The sequence below is a fragment of the Fragaria vesca genome, linkage group LG2, assembly GCF_000184155.1.
Source record: "Fragaria vesca subsp. vesca linkage group LG2, FraVesHawaii_1.0, whole genome shotgun sequence".
Lineage (NCBI taxonomy): Eukaryota > Viridiplantae > Streptophyta > Magnoliopsida > Rosales > Rosaceae > Fragaria > Fragaria vesca.
This window is the reverse complement of record NC_020492.1, coordinates 20463052-20477595: the sequence shown is the minus strand read 5'-3', so window position 1 is coordinate 20477595 and position 14544 is coordinate 20463052. Positions and strand designations below refer to the sequence as shown.

General features: G+C 40.0%; 4 protein-coding genes across 4 annotated transcripts; 3 read left to right on the top strand and 1 right to left on the bottom strand.

Moving 5' to 3' along the window:
- Positions 1–560: 560 nt before the first annotated feature.
- Positions 561–5909, top strand: LOC101308436 (serine/threonine-protein kinase EDR1-like). Its single transcript, XM_004290990.1, has 13 exons — positions 561–983; positions 1272–1712; positions 1939–2048; positions 2352–3376; positions 3448–3488; positions 3819–3887; positions 4009–4109; positions 4254–4332; positions 4424–4522; positions 4659–4727; positions 4875–4924; positions 5004–5180; positions 5308–5909. Exons 1-13 carry the CDS (start codon positions 561–563, stop codon positions 5405–5407), a joined length of 2784 nt encoding a protein of 927 aa, XP_004291038.1. The 3' UTR covers positions 5408–5909.
- A 279-nt stretch (positions 5910–6188) lies between these two features.
- On the top strand, positions 6189–7533 carry LOC101308146 (uncharacterized protein ycf36-like). The gene is made up of 4 exons (XM_004290989.1): positions 6189–6744; positions 6830–6858; positions 6981–7037; positions 7191–7533. Exons 1-4 carry the CDS (start codon positions 6231–6233, stop codon positions 7395–7397), a joined length of 807 nt encoding a protein of 268 aa, XP_004291037.1. The 5' UTR covers positions 6189–6230; the 3' UTR covers positions 7398–7533.
- A 1310-nt stretch (positions 7534–8843) lies between these two features.
- On the top strand, positions 8844–10601 carry LOC101307851 (protein REVERSION-TO-ETHYLENE SENSITIVITY1-like). The gene is made up of 4 exons (XM_004290988.1): positions 8844–9009; positions 9485–9511; positions 9630–9866; positions 10031–10601. Exons 1-4 carry the CDS (start codon positions 8860–8862, stop codon positions 10451–10453), a joined length of 837 nt encoding a protein of 278 aa, XP_004291036.1. The 5' UTR covers positions 8844–8859; the 3' UTR covers positions 10454–10601.
- A 337-nt stretch (positions 10602–10938) lies between these two features.
- On the bottom strand, positions 10939–13861 carry LOC101307554. The gene is made up of 6 exons (XM_004290987.1): positions 13715–13861; positions 13445–13515; positions 13301–13353; positions 12700–13200; positions 12533–12623; positions 10939–11189 (listed from the first exon to the last, which is right to left on the bottom strand). The coding sequence occupies exons 1-6, from the start codon at positions 13854–13856 to the stop codon at positions 11103–11105; spliced, it is 945 nt and encodes a 314-aa protein (XP_004291035.1). The 5' UTR covers positions 13857–13861; the 3' UTR covers positions 10939–11102.
- Positions 13862–14544: the final 683 nt, after the last annotated feature.

The window sequence follows — 14544 nt, the reverse complement described above, 5'->3', positions numbered from 1 at the left end:
ACTAGAAACCCCATCCCAAATGAAGCATTGAGCATTTGAGCCTTCCCTAGTTCTCTTACCAAAAACCCATCTTTGCTACTACTAGGGGAGGCAACAAGACCCCAACCACTTGATCATCTCCATCACATCACAACACTCAACGGTGTATGATCCAAGTCCACGGGAAGGGAGTGTGGAGGAGCACAGCAGAGTAGACTGTGGGAGAGAGTCCTTGACTTGTTGGGGCCGGATTAGTTTAATCTTTTCCTGATTAACTGGTTGGATTAGTTTAATCACAGAGGGGGGTTTATACAGGGAAGAGCGTGTTCGTGTTGGAGGGAATGGGCTAAGAAGAGAGAGAGAGAGAGAGCGGTTAAAACTTAACAAAGTCCCTCCTCCTCCTTCTCTTTCTTTCTCTCTCTAAAAAGTGGTGGTAGCTTGACGAAGAAGGGTGCGCAGGTTAAGCGAATCTGCTTTGTTTCTAGTGGGCGCAGCTTAGTTAATTACACACAAAGACAAAGCCAGAGAGGTTTTCAGTTTTTCCAATTTTTCATTTTTTTAATTTCCATTGATGATCTTCGATGTCGAAGATGAAGCACCTGCTAAGAAAGCTTCACATCGGCAGCGGGGGGCTCAACGACCACCAGGCCGCGGCGCCGAGTCCGGTGGCGAATCTCAACCCGGCCGCGTCGTCTCCCGCGTCGTCGTCGTCGGGCTCGACGGCGGCAATGGGGAGAAACGCCTCGGCGGTGGAGTCGGTGAGTGATCGGGGGTCGGGCGACGGCGGGGGGAGCGGTAGTGGCGGAGGAGGCGTGGATTTCAATTTCTTGGAGGAGGAGTTTCAGGTCCAGTTGGCGCTTGCGATTAGCGCTTCCGATCCCGATTCCCGCGACGACCCCGAGACGGCTCAGATCGACGCCGCCAAGCGGATTAGCCTCGGCTGCGCCGCCTCGTCGCGAGCCGACACTCAGGCGCCGTTTCAGATGCTTTCGCTTCGCTACTGGGTATGCTCTTCTCCAATGTACTGAATTTGTTAGGGTTTGTGATTTTGATGCATTTTGACGAGCTTATCTTGGAGTGGAATTAAGTTTTGTTTGATACTAGTCATTTGCATTTGGTAGCTGAGATATCAATGGGGTTAGGATTATGGTCAAATGGAGTTGCATAGCTGAATTATGCATTACGGTTCCATTTTTAGTAAAGAATATCCTGATTTAACCATTTAGGTGTGTGCCTGATTTAACCATGGTTCTTTAGTATTTTGTTAATTTTGTTTTTATGTGATGATGCAGAGTCATAATGTTGTAGATTATAATGAAAAAGTGGTGGATGGATTTTATGACGTTTATGGAATTACCTCGAATTCGTTTAGACAAGGGAAGATGCCATTGTTGGAGGAATTTAGAGCCGTGTCGGTTTCAGATAATGTGGACTACGATGTCATATTAGTAAACCGGATGGTTGATGCCGAACTGCAACAACTTGAGAAAAGAGCATATGCTGCATCTCTAGAGTCGGGAATTTCTCAACATGGTCTACTTTTAAGTGGCTTGATTCAGAAGATTGCTGATATTGTTGTGGATAGAATGGGTGGTCCAGTTGGAGATGCAGATGAAATTTTGAGAAGGTGGAAAGTAAGGAGGCATGAGCTAAGGAGTTCAATGAACACTATCATTCTTCCCCTTGGACTAATTGATGTTGGACTCTCACGCCACAGGGCCCTGCTCTTTAAGGTTGTGACAGTTTTAATCTCACCTTAATTGTCAAACTGAATTATGGGCAAACTATGTGAACCATTTAACTTATCTAGCATGTTGCTTACGTTTTGTCAAAATCTGTCATGGTTCCATTTCTTTTTCCATTGGCAATAACGTTCTGTTATAGAAAGATCTTAGGAAGGTTTTCTAGGCCATTGCAGGAATTTTGCCGTTGTTAATATTTTCTTGCCTCTGGTTTTAGGTACTAGCTGATAAGATAAATCTTCCATGTATGCTGGTCAAAGGTAGCTACTACACTGGTACTGATGATGGAGCTGTAAACTTGATTAAAATTGATAGTGGAATTGGAAGGTAATGTCCTCTAACTCTAAATCTTCTTGATGCATAAATTTCTAGTGAGTTTGGTTTGTTTAGTTTTGTGTTTTACATATTCTCTGCATTATTGCTCACCAATATGCCGATGTAGGTATAACTGTTACGATATTTACTATCATGTTTAAATGAGGATAATATAATCAAATGTGCATGCACTTTGTTTTTGCCTTGCTTGTACATTTCCATTTCCATTTTAATCAGATTAAGGTGATTGATGCATGCTAAAGATTTTCTGAAACTGTTGTTGATCTGAGTGAATATGTTTGCCGCGCTATGCAGTGAGTATATCATTGATCTGATGGGTGCTCCTGGAACACTAATTCCTGCTGAGGTACCTACTAGTCAGCTCCCAAATTCTTTTTTTGCCATAAGGAGCTTTCAAGATCCCACAGAAATGCCCACAGAGATGCCCAAAGATATGTTGTTACTACAACCTGAGGGAACTGGAATGTCGGCAGCTCCATCCAGTCTTGAAAGAGCTTCCACATTTGGCAGCTCTAGGTCAGAAGAAGCATCATATGCCGGTGTTCACACAAAAGATGACCAAAGAAGCGTCACTGAAGAAAATCAAATTGAGAATCTTAAAAGTGACCTTGAGATTCCTCTTAAAAGTAAATCATGTGAAAGTTCATCAGGCGCATCTGGGAAAGCTGCATCTGCGCAAAAACGGAAAGTGAAAAATGTATCCAAGTATGTCATCAGTGCTGCAAAGAACCCAGAATTTGCACAGAAACTACATGCTGTCTTGTTGGAGAGTGGCGCATCACCTCCTCCAGACTTATTTTCAGATATGAATCCTCAATATCTGAATGAAGGTAAATTGCTTGGACAAATACATGCAGATGGGGAACTTGTAGATGATGGGGTTCATGATTATCTGGTTAAACTATTATCAAGCAGTGACCAATCTTCTGCTGTGGAGTTAGCAGAGCAACGGAATGTGTGGCGGAGCAATTCTTTTCCATCTGATAACGTTGATGAGGGCTTTGTAATGGTTTCTGGCCAGAATAGTGAAGCAACTCAGATTGGTGCTATAAATTCAGATCCTGCTCTTGGTAATCCCCCAAGGATGAATTCAGAAGCTTTTCATGAGGAGAAAATTGATGATCTATCTATGGTTTTTGGAACAAGTTCTGCTAATAATCAATTGGGCAAAGAATCTGTTGCTCAATCAACGCAAACTGCAAATAGCAGGCTGTGTGCTGCTTGGGATAGTCACGCTGATAGGTACCCGCCTCTGGGAGAAGTTGCGGAGTGGGAAATCCTATGGGAGGATCTTCAGATTGGAGAGCGCATTGGAATTGGTAAGAACCTATGTGCTCAAATCTCACATATGCTCTTAGAAATGGGCTCACATGATTTTATTATCTTACAGGCTCATATGGTGAGGTTTATCATGCGGATTGGAATGGCACTGTAAGTATTCCCCATAGTGCTCATTTTTAATCTTATTCCTTGTTATTGGTTACACATGTAATTAATGGGCAAAATTATGTCAACGGTTTGATCACAACCAAATGCTAAAATTTGCAACACTCTTTTTTGAAATATTACAATAATAATAATAATTATTCTGTCCAAAGATGATAGTAATGATGAGCTTTATATCATCATATTTAGCTTGTAGGTTTCCTCTTTGAACGAGAACTGTTGTTGGCATTACCACATTAAACTGATAATTTAGCGTGACAATGGTTCTTTTATTGGATACTTGTTTATAGACCTGTGTTGACTTTTGAATTACAGGAAGTAGCTGTGAAGAAATTTTTGGATCAAGATTTTTCGGGTGATGCATTGGTTCAGTTTAGATGTGAAGTAAGCAGCCAAACCTAAAGAAAAGCAAGCCTTGACTTTTTCTATATCATATTTGATGATTTATATAAGCCTAAGATAGAAGTTGGTTTTGATATCCGTGTTTCCCTGCTTGTTTCTGCAGGTAGAGATCATGTTAAGACTTAGACATCCAAATGTCGTCCTTTTCATGGGTGCTGTTACTCGCCCTCCCCATTTCTCCATCCTGACAGAGTTTCTTCCCAGGTTGATTTATAATTCTGATATATATTATAAGATAAATCCAACTTGTCTTTTCTACTAAAAACATGAGAAGCTGCCATCGAGTCTTTTCGATACCTGTACTGTCTTATTCTCTTGACTTGACACTTATACATTTACTGGGTACAGGGGCAGTTTATACAGATTACTGCATCGTCCAAATTCTCAGCTTGATGAAAAGAGGCGAATGCGAATGGCTCTTGATGTGGTAAAAACCTTCATTTGTTTATCTATGTTTATTTTTTCATTACTCTGGTCTTGTTTTGATTTCTGAAAGCAAATCTCCCTTGTTTATGCAGGCGAAGGGAATGAATTACCTCCACACCAGCAATCCTACTGTTGTGCATCGTGACCTTAAGTCTCCAAATCTCCTTGTTGATAAGAATTGGAATGTGAAGGTCAATTTCAGAACCATTCTTCCATTTTCAAGTTCTTCAGTTTCTATTCTTTCTTCTTCACTCTAGATAGAATGAAATATCTACCTATGGCAGGTTCATCTTCCCCCTCCTAAATATCTTGTTTGTTTCACTGCAGGTTTGTGACTTTGGGTTGTCACGTACGAAGCACCACACTTATCTCTCCTCAAAGTCCACTGCTGGAACGGTAATAATTGTTAAAAATGAATTTATATCCATCTTTTTACCCCCTCATCTAGGTGTGACCTTTTTGATGGTCTCTCTGTTTAAAGAAGAAAACTCTAATAGATACATTTTTGTTATATATGCTGATTGTGTACTGTTGGGAGTGCAGCCGGAATGGATGGCACCGGAAGTTTTAAGGAATGAATTAGCTAACGAGAAGTAAGTTGCTTGAAGGTGGTTTAGCTTGGACATTTTACACTCTTCAGCCTTCATTACAATCAACTTTGCTTGCTTGCAGGTGTGATGTGTACAGTTTTGGTGTAATACTATGGGAATTGACTACTTGCTGTATCCCATGGAAAGGATTGAACCCAATGCAGGTTGTTGGAGCTGTTGGATTCCAAAATAGGCGTCTTGAAATTCCCGATGATGTTGACCCGGTGGTTGCTGAGATAATACGTGATTGTTGGCAAACGTAAGTTTCAAACTCTATATACAAACAATGGGGTTGAGAAATAGTGAATCTCAGGGGCCAGCATATTACAACAGTCGGACATATGATGTATTTAGTCTGATTACCACTGTTTTGGTTTTTTCTGCAGAGAGCCAAATTTACGGCCTTCTTTCTCGCAGCTCATGGTTCGACTCAAGCGTCTTCAACGGTTTGTTGGAAGAACGAACTCTGCAAATCAAGTGACTTGATAACCCAAAAAAAAAAGAAAAAAAGTTCACTGTAGAAAATAATTGAAATTGTGAAATTGTTCCTTGTCTCGAAGAGCCAGGGCAGCGGAAGTTTTTCTCTTCGATGCAAAGGAAGTAGAGAATGCAGGATTGGGGAAGTGTTGGCTCAGTCGAAGTGGGGGCTCAGCACAGCCAAAATGAAGATCAGTCTTTATTGAACAGAGTGGATATCCTCCTAATTAGAACTGCACAAGGGCAGTGGAGGTGTGCCATTGAAGACCAGTCTTCAGTAGTGATAGTAAGGTTGTATCTGCCAAATTGTAAGAAATTTCCTGAAAAGAAAAGTAGGAGAAAAAAAAAAACTGAAAAAAGAAAGGAAGAAAGAAATTAATAATTCTTAATTGTATTACTGTAGAGGTCCTATTTGGGAATTGTAAACATATGATCTCTGCATGTTATTGTGAAAAGAGCAAGTACATTTGGAAGAAAAAGAAACGAGGAAAAAAAAAAATAGTGAAGTACTTATGTGCACTGTCATTTTTCCGGTCTAAATCATAACACTAGTCGTATGACTCGTATCAAGTAAACAGCAAGTGCGGTTTGTGGTTCACCGTTATATACCGGCTTCATACCAGGTAACAGGTGACAAGTGTGTTTTGTGGTTCATCATTGTATCGATATTAATCTTAAACAGACGTGTCAACGATATCTGAAATAGACTAATTCGATTATAAGTAGATTAGTTCCGTTACGAAATCCACGTATAATAATAAGTTTTCTTGAAAAGAAATCCTTTGAAATAATTAGAAGTTGGAACAAGTTGCCAAAAATATCTGGAAATTGGATGGATAAAGATAGAGAGCAAGTGAAACAGACAGTGGAGAGTGAGGCCATGGCCACTGCACTTCTTCTACACACAACCCCGAACTTCCTCTCCCCAATTTCTCCAACCCGAATCCCCAGACTCCACCGCCGCCACCTCCACCGCTACTGCACCAAAAAACCCAAAATACCCTCGTCGTTCCGAAACGGCGGCCCGGCAGAAACAGAGTGCCCTGTTCCGCTGGAGCAGCAGCCCATAAACGAGTACCAGAACCTCTCCAGCTCCTTCCCCTTCTCGTGGGCCTCCGGCGACCTCGTGGAGTACTGCTCTCGCCTGATCGCCACCGGCGCCTCCTTCGCGCTCTTCGTGGGCCTCCCCGTCGCGTCCTTCGGCGTCTTCGGGGCCCAGTCGGAGCCGCTGAAGCAGTCTCTCTACGCTGTTTCCAGTGGCTTCCTGGTGGTCACTCTCGCCGTCGTGAGGATGTACCTCGGTTGGGCTTACGTCGGCAACCGCTTGCTTAGTGCCACCGTTGAATGTAATTACATATTTTCTCCTTGATTTCATGCTAATTTCGATTTTGCTATCATGGATTAACAGTTGGTTTGCTTCTTAAATCACAGACGAAGAGACTGGGTGGTATGATGGTCAGGTACGTAGAATTCATATAGTCTAGCTTTCCTCTTTGGTTTGGGAAAGCTAAAGCTACTTAAATTTTAGTGTTCAGAAATGTAATTGCTTCAGAAAAGGTCTGATTATTGATTTTCTAAGCAGATATGGGTCAAGACTGCTGAGGTTTTGGCGCGCGATCGCCTTCTTGGTTCATTTTCTGTGAGTGATTCATGGATAATTGGATATTGAACAGATTATGCAACTGCATTAGCATTTCTTGAAAGACAATATGTTGAACTCTACAACAGTTGCCTGTTATGTATGGATTGTTTGGATGTTTAAGTGATCACTTGTGTGAATTTGGTTGAACAGGTGAAGCCGGTGTTGAGCAGATTGAAGGTAACACTGGTGACTCTTGCAGCATCAATACTTGCATGCGTTGTTGTCCTCCTTTACATCGATGGAGGCCAGATTCAAGAAGCAGAGAATCGGGTTATACGGGGAGTTTACAACGATGATTCTGCAAGATCGTTCGAGCCAGATGCATTTTGTGGTGGTGATCCTGCTCCTCCCCAATAACAATGTCGCAGGCAGTGCGCCTAGAATACTAGTATATAACCCTCTTGTTGTACATAAAATATAAATAGCTTTATCTTGTACTTTTCCCCTGCATATTGTAATGATAAACAGATTCAAAATGAATGGAGAATGAGAGTTTTACCATGTTACCTCTTTTAAGCAAACTTGTAGCTCGAGAATTAAGTTGCTGCAGGATGAAGACTGCAAGAGTTGAAGCCAAAAGTGAAAGATGCTCAAGCAGAATGTGCAACTATCGCTAGACACCACATGCATCTATAGCTTAAACTCCAACTCACTTCTGTGCCAATCAATCTTACTTTCTGCCTAGCAAAGGTCTAAATTAAACGCATCCGTAAACATTCATTTTTGACCCAATGGTTACAAACTTCTACATAAAATTCGACAATCACAATCTTAACGTTGTTGCTTGGGAACGGTCTTGGTTCCTTCCCATTGATATGCTCTTCTCAAACTCATCATTGATTAATTCCATATTTTGTAACTGCTTGTGTTTCGTATTGTTCTCTGCAAATTAAAATCTTCAAAGGAAATACACTTTGTTGGTGCGGGTTTCCATTTTGAATGTTCAACACATGATAGTTATGTGTTTATTTAACATCATGTGTTTTGATGATTATGTGGATCATAAATATTTGATTTAAGATTGCTACTAAAGCAATATCTCACTGATTTCTCTTGTTCCAAGTGTTTTGATTTCGTTCTACATTGGTTATTATATTCAGAGATATTAGAGGATATTAAAATCTTTATCTACTAATGACAAGTAGTTAGCACACTCACCACTAGTAAAACATGTTAATTTGCAAATCGTACTTTGTTGAAACTAGAAATACAAAAACAACGAAGTCAATAGGTAACTCTTTTTTCCTAGTGTCTCCACGGCACGCCCTGTTATTCGCATGTTTCAGAAAACCTTTCATTAATACTTTTTCTCCCTGACGTCAGTTGTTGTTCAATCACTATTACTAATTATGAAATAAACAATCTCATAGATATGACTTATTTAGATCAAATAAGGTTACTCAATTGAAACAACAATTTCATACATTTAAAGGAATTTCTATAAATAATAACAAGAAATTGATTTTTGTAAGTTGTATCTAAGACTAAAATTCGAGTCTTCGAAATTTAATTGAACGGTAATTTCTAATAAAAGAGATTTGCTTTTAAACCGTTCACATGTAAAGAACTTATGGATTCATGATTTATAATTTCATATGCTTGTTGGTGAGCTCAAGAAACCAACAGAGCAAGGAAAAGAAATTACATGGCAAAGAAAATTAATAGTGGGCCTACTGGGGGACTGAATCTCACAGAGGTTCATGCACCTTCTCCCAATCTCCCCTGCTTCAGTTCCAAAACAAGAAAAAGAAGAGAGTTTTTAAAGCAATTAAATTCAGTGGATTTTCCAGTCAAAATACAATTAACCAGCTTGACAAGGATGAATAACAACAACAGCAAGAGTAGTTCATATTCTCTTCCTTTTCTTCCTCTTCACCTTCTTCATCATATATTCCTTACAACCCCACACTTTTACTTCACAGGAGCTGTTCTTCTCATATTCCTGCCCAGCTATCATCAATCTATACAGGTTAGTACTCTGTAGCATCGAATCTTTTCTTAAAGCTTGAATCTTTGATGACCCAAATGCATTGCTTATGGTTTTGATATTCTTTTTTGAATGTATCTAATAGATTTGATGGAAAATCCATTTTGGGTATAGCCTGGTAAGCAAGATGAACTTTGGAAATGCATCAAAAATTGAAACTTTGAGCCACCCATATGTTGTATTCAAGCATGGTTGATGTCATTTGATGTTTCCCAGCATATTTTCACATTGCTGGAAGCAAATTTTCTCTGCTGAGTTAAATTCCACAACTTGGGGTGATTTAGGGGAGCAATGCATTGTTAAAGATCGAACCTTTAAAATTGATGTTAGATTTTGAACAATTTCATAACCCTTATTGAGATTGTTGTGCTTAGTACCTCTGATTTGGTTTCCTTGCATTCCAGATTAAGAATTTCGTGTTGTTCTCTAATAAGCATTTGCATTGTGTTTATGGCAGAATGAACTGAGTTGCTTACTGTACAGTGTGAGTCCCATTATGATGTTTCTCCATAAGATATTAGAGAAAGCAAATGCATCGTAGTAGAGTTCCTGTAATGGAGATAAAGAAAGCTTATGATATTGAACAGCTGCGCTCAACGCAGAGTATTCAGCATGAGTTGTGGCCTCTTGATGACATTGATCCAAAGAAGGCAAAGTTCCCCTGTTGTTTGGTTTGGACTCCTCTCCCTATCGTCTCTTGGTTGGCACCATTTGTTGGACATGTTGGCATTTGCAGGGAGGATGGTGCTATTTTAGATTTTGCAGGCTCCAATTTTGTGAATGTTGATGATTTTGCATTTGGTGCCGTTGCTAGGTATCTCCAACTTGATAGAAAACAGGTAGTGTTTGATATGCCACTTCTTTTCAAATATGTACGAACAATCAATTGAAGATTGGGAAAGTCGTGCATATGTTTCAGAACATATGTGCTTGTTGTGGAAGAGAGAATTAGGGTTCAACTTGCTAACCAAATGTTCCTTTTTGTCTATATTGCTGAAAACAGTGTTGTTTTACCCCAAATCTGGGTGGCCACACTTGCAAGCATGGCTACAAGCATGCAGAGTTTGGGACTGCACTCACCTGGGATGATGCCCTGCAATCAAGCACTCGCTACATTGAGCACAAAACCTACAACATCTTCACTTGCAATTGCCACTCATTCGTAGCAAACTTTTTGAATCGGATATGCTATGGTGGATCAATGAATTGGAACATGGTGAATGTGGCGGCTTTAGTACTGCTGAAGGGGCATTGGGTTGATGCCTTTTCTGTCTTGAAGTCATTCCTCCCTTTTCTACTTGTGCTCTGTCTAGGTGTTTTCATGGTTGGATGGCCATTCATGGTGGCGCTTTTCTCCTTCTCTTCTCTCCTTTTGCTGTGGTTTGTACTTGGTTCTTATTGTCTTAAGACCTTGTTAGACTGCTAGTAATTTCTTGTTTTGAGTGGGGGGAACAATTTTGAACAGTTTATTGAATAAATATGTGAAATGTCTTTAGTTCCTGCTACAGGTTGGATATATACAACTCGAAGCAAATGTATTTGACATGGTGAATCAATTAGACATTGACTTTGGATCATTTCTAGCTATGATTATGAACTAAGGATACCTCTGGGCTCTTGCTGCTAGCCAGACTTCAGTATTAGACGGTTTAGAAACACTTGGACAGTCAGAATCATACGGCTCTGATTATCATTTATGGTTTTGGGCGTTTTTTTTCCCGGATTTAACATGCCTTTGTTTTAATTTATATGAACACAATGTGTTGCAAGTAACCTTTCATATGATGTAACCGAAGAACAGGAGCTACAAACTTGCATGCTCTCAGTCCCCCCAGATTTAATCAAATTGTTACAGCAATACTGGAGTAAAAAAAAAAAAAAAACACACATTCCATCAAAACTGTAAGCACTGCCAAAATTATGTCTATAATTTTATCAGATGAAAGCGCCTGGTACAGTTTATCAGATGAAAGCGCCTGGTATATTGAAAAACACCAGTTCAACATATTAGACCAGCAACAAACAGCTCTGCCCCTTGCGTTTATCTGCACACCATGACGTTTCAGAAAATTATCTCATGCTCCATATTTGGGGGCCTTCCAAAGTTTGAAGGCTACTTCGTGCAGAAATCTATCTGCGGGTATTACAAGATTTCCACCATGCTGCATACCAAAGAATGAAGTCTCACATGTAAAGATGGACCAAGGTTTTGTCAATGAAGTAAATCCAAAATGTAAAACTCATTTCGTAAATTGATGGCATGCATACATTACATTTAAAATGAAGCATCTTACGAATTCAGGGTAATTTTTCTTTTTAACATAGAAGGTGATTTCACTGCTTTCTTATAATAACTCACAGAAAAGTACTAGATCATGCGTTGTTTAATTTGCATAGACTTGAAAGAAGCTGATCATTTCATTTTGTTCTTAACCATTACATTCATAAAAGTGAGCCACGAAGACAGAAGAAGCAAAATACAAAACTAAAACATAGAACCAAACAAAGCTTTATTAGGTGTTAGGAGGCACGTCCATGATGATTCATGTTCTGAAACCAATAAAACCAAATTCTTCAAGGAAACCACTTCTCCAAAGGAATAACTCTAGCGGTGGGTGGTGATGGAGGAGTATGAACTTGATCAGCTCCATTGCAATAGCCTTTCAGTATATCAGTCTCTTGTGTGGTAAACCCAAGAGAACTGAGCAAGGTAGGCCAACACTGGCGCTCAATTGTTTTAATGGCTTCACAACAGCCATGACCTAAGTAAGTCTCACCATTGACAAAGAACAAGATAACCTCACCAGTACATGCCTGGAGGTGAAACAATGAGTCCCAGCAGTTGGATGATTCTTCATCCAACTTTAACCTGGATGCGAAGTTCGAGTGGGAACCAATCGGGTTATTCATCAAAGGTCGAGCTGTGGCCATGAAAGGCACGGTCAAAGCTAGAAGAGCTGTGAGAAGGAAGACCGTGGAAGTGTAAGCCATTTTCTGATTGTAGATGTGTGAGAAAGGAAAAAGGAGAAGCTACTGTTTATATAGAGGCCGCATTAAGTGGTAAGAAAATGTTACATAGAAGGATGGTGAAGAGTCTCCTGACAATAATATAGATTATGTGGTTAACAACACAGGAGAAGTTGATGGGTTTCAGGCAGATATTATAAGCCAGAAATTGGTGGCAATTAATCAAAATAAATAATAAATACTAGAAACAGTACTACTTAATTGATAGTGTTATGATGGTTGGTTTGCTTACTGGACTTGTTTCCTGTATCATAGTTTTAATCATCTTTCAATTGTTCAATACATGGATTCGCATAGAACCCATAAGGCTTGGCCTTCTAAGAAGGATGGACGCACGTGTATAAGCTCCTAGACTGGTAAGTTAAGTTTGTGGCAAGTTATATCACTGGATCTCTTTTCATTTATTTTTGTTTTAATCAGTTGTTGAGATGACAAGTTAAAACATGAACAATGCAGGAAATTAATCTCAAAATTCTACCTCCTTGAAATCTTCGAAAGAGAATGTCTCTGCCATGTCCTTGCGGGTCACAGCATATTGCCATTGAGCCAATAGCATTGGGGAATGGTGCCTGTTCACCAAAGTATAGCTGAAGTTATATAAAGGTTCTTCCAAGTGGTACAATAAACTACCAAGTGCTCACTCACCTAACATCCTTCCGCAGAGCCTCTCCTCTCATAGTATAACTTTGATGAGGAACGAGCTTTGACAGATTGGAGTTGGTACCATCTTTACTGATTGAGAATGACAAGTTGACATCATCTTTTTCTGAGGTACCCCCATAGCTCATTACAACAGACAAGTGCAAATGGAGACTGATTTCAGTTCCAGGTTTGCCTATGTTCATTATAGCACCAACCAAAGCATTGGGATATTCCACATCATCAGCAATTGCCTGATCATTCTTAACATCTACCTCACCTGCCCCAACATGCACGAACACTAAATCATACTGTCTCGGCTCCACTGTCTGTCCAAATCCAAGCAACTTCAGCAATTCAGCTGCCACGGACTCAACTGGCAGCTCGGCTTGGGACTTACTGCTTTTGATAAAACCATCATTCGGCAGCACGGAGAAACCAAGTCTGGTACCAAAAGACTTCAAACTTGGATTGTTTGTAACTATAGCAGCTTTCATCCCCATGAACCTAAAGCATACGATAAAGGTACCTCAGTTGAGACAAAAACAGTATACATCATTTTTCGGCCATTACAATTACAACATGCGAAACCCGAAATTCATTCTACCTTTCGGATATGGTGAAATTCTCCCCACCTTCTTCTTTGGTGGTACTTCCACTCTGCGAAACCAATTTAGCAAACCTACTTAGTATGTACATACTATAAAGTATGAACTAGACATTGCAAGAGTATAAAGTAGGTGGTTCTCACTGGATTGGTATAAGCTTCATATGCATCCACAAGCACTGCAAACTCTCTAGCAATCCTCTCATCCTCGCTTTCTGCAATCTAAACCCAAGTAAGTCCCAATGCTAAAAATCACTAAAAGCAACCCAATTTGATTATCAACAAAACAACTTGATATCAAGAAGATTACTTTTTGAAGTCGAGCATGATAAAAAAGCAAACTTGATAGAACCCAAAAGCTAGGATTGGCACTCGGCAGACAGAATTAGACAGAGAATAAAGAGAGGAAATAACCTGAGGGAGGAGCATTGGGGAGGCTCAAGAAGCCACAGGAAGCATTGGAAGCGAGAGAATGGAGATGGGTGTGTGATGGATTGACGAAACGGGCCAACCCATCTCCGTATAAAACCAGAGCTCGGCTTGGCTTGTCCGCCATTTTTACCAATCAAAGATTACAACTTTCAGAGAGAGAATAATAAAATTCTGGGCTTTTAGAAAGAACAGCGTTGTGGGTTCTGTGTGAGATGTTGTGCACGTGGCATGCTTTGGAGGTAAACAGTACCAAAAACTAGATGACTACCAACTCCAGGTGGAGACAGCGAACGACAATCAAAGCTTTAAACGACAAAAGAATATAACTTGGTGTATTAGTGTTTGATTTATCTAGGAATCAGTCAGAATTTCATTAATTTTTTCCGGTATGGCAATCAAGCATTCTTCATTCTCTTATTACAGACATAGTCGTGCCTTGTAGCCAATTCCTGTTCTAGTGTTGTAGAGTGGAACCCAATTTGTGAGCTCCACTCCCAAGCCTGGTTTGCTCGTTTCTGAAAATGGGGAAGACCTGTCTGCATCTTTTGGGTTTCCAAAAGAATCTGAGTGATCTTGCACAAGTCTTTCACTATGAGTTTGGGTAGACTCTCAAGGAATCACAGTGAATAAAGTTCGTATCTTTAGCTAATCTGTGAATAGAGGTACACACTCAAATCTCCCAGTTCGGTTGTAGCTTTCATGTGGTTGTCTTTTCAATATTTCATACTATATATTGTGTGGTGAATATTGAAGAGAAAGCTAGTTTTTGTTAATGGATGAAGTAATTTGTGTATGTCTCTTGCCTTATAAGA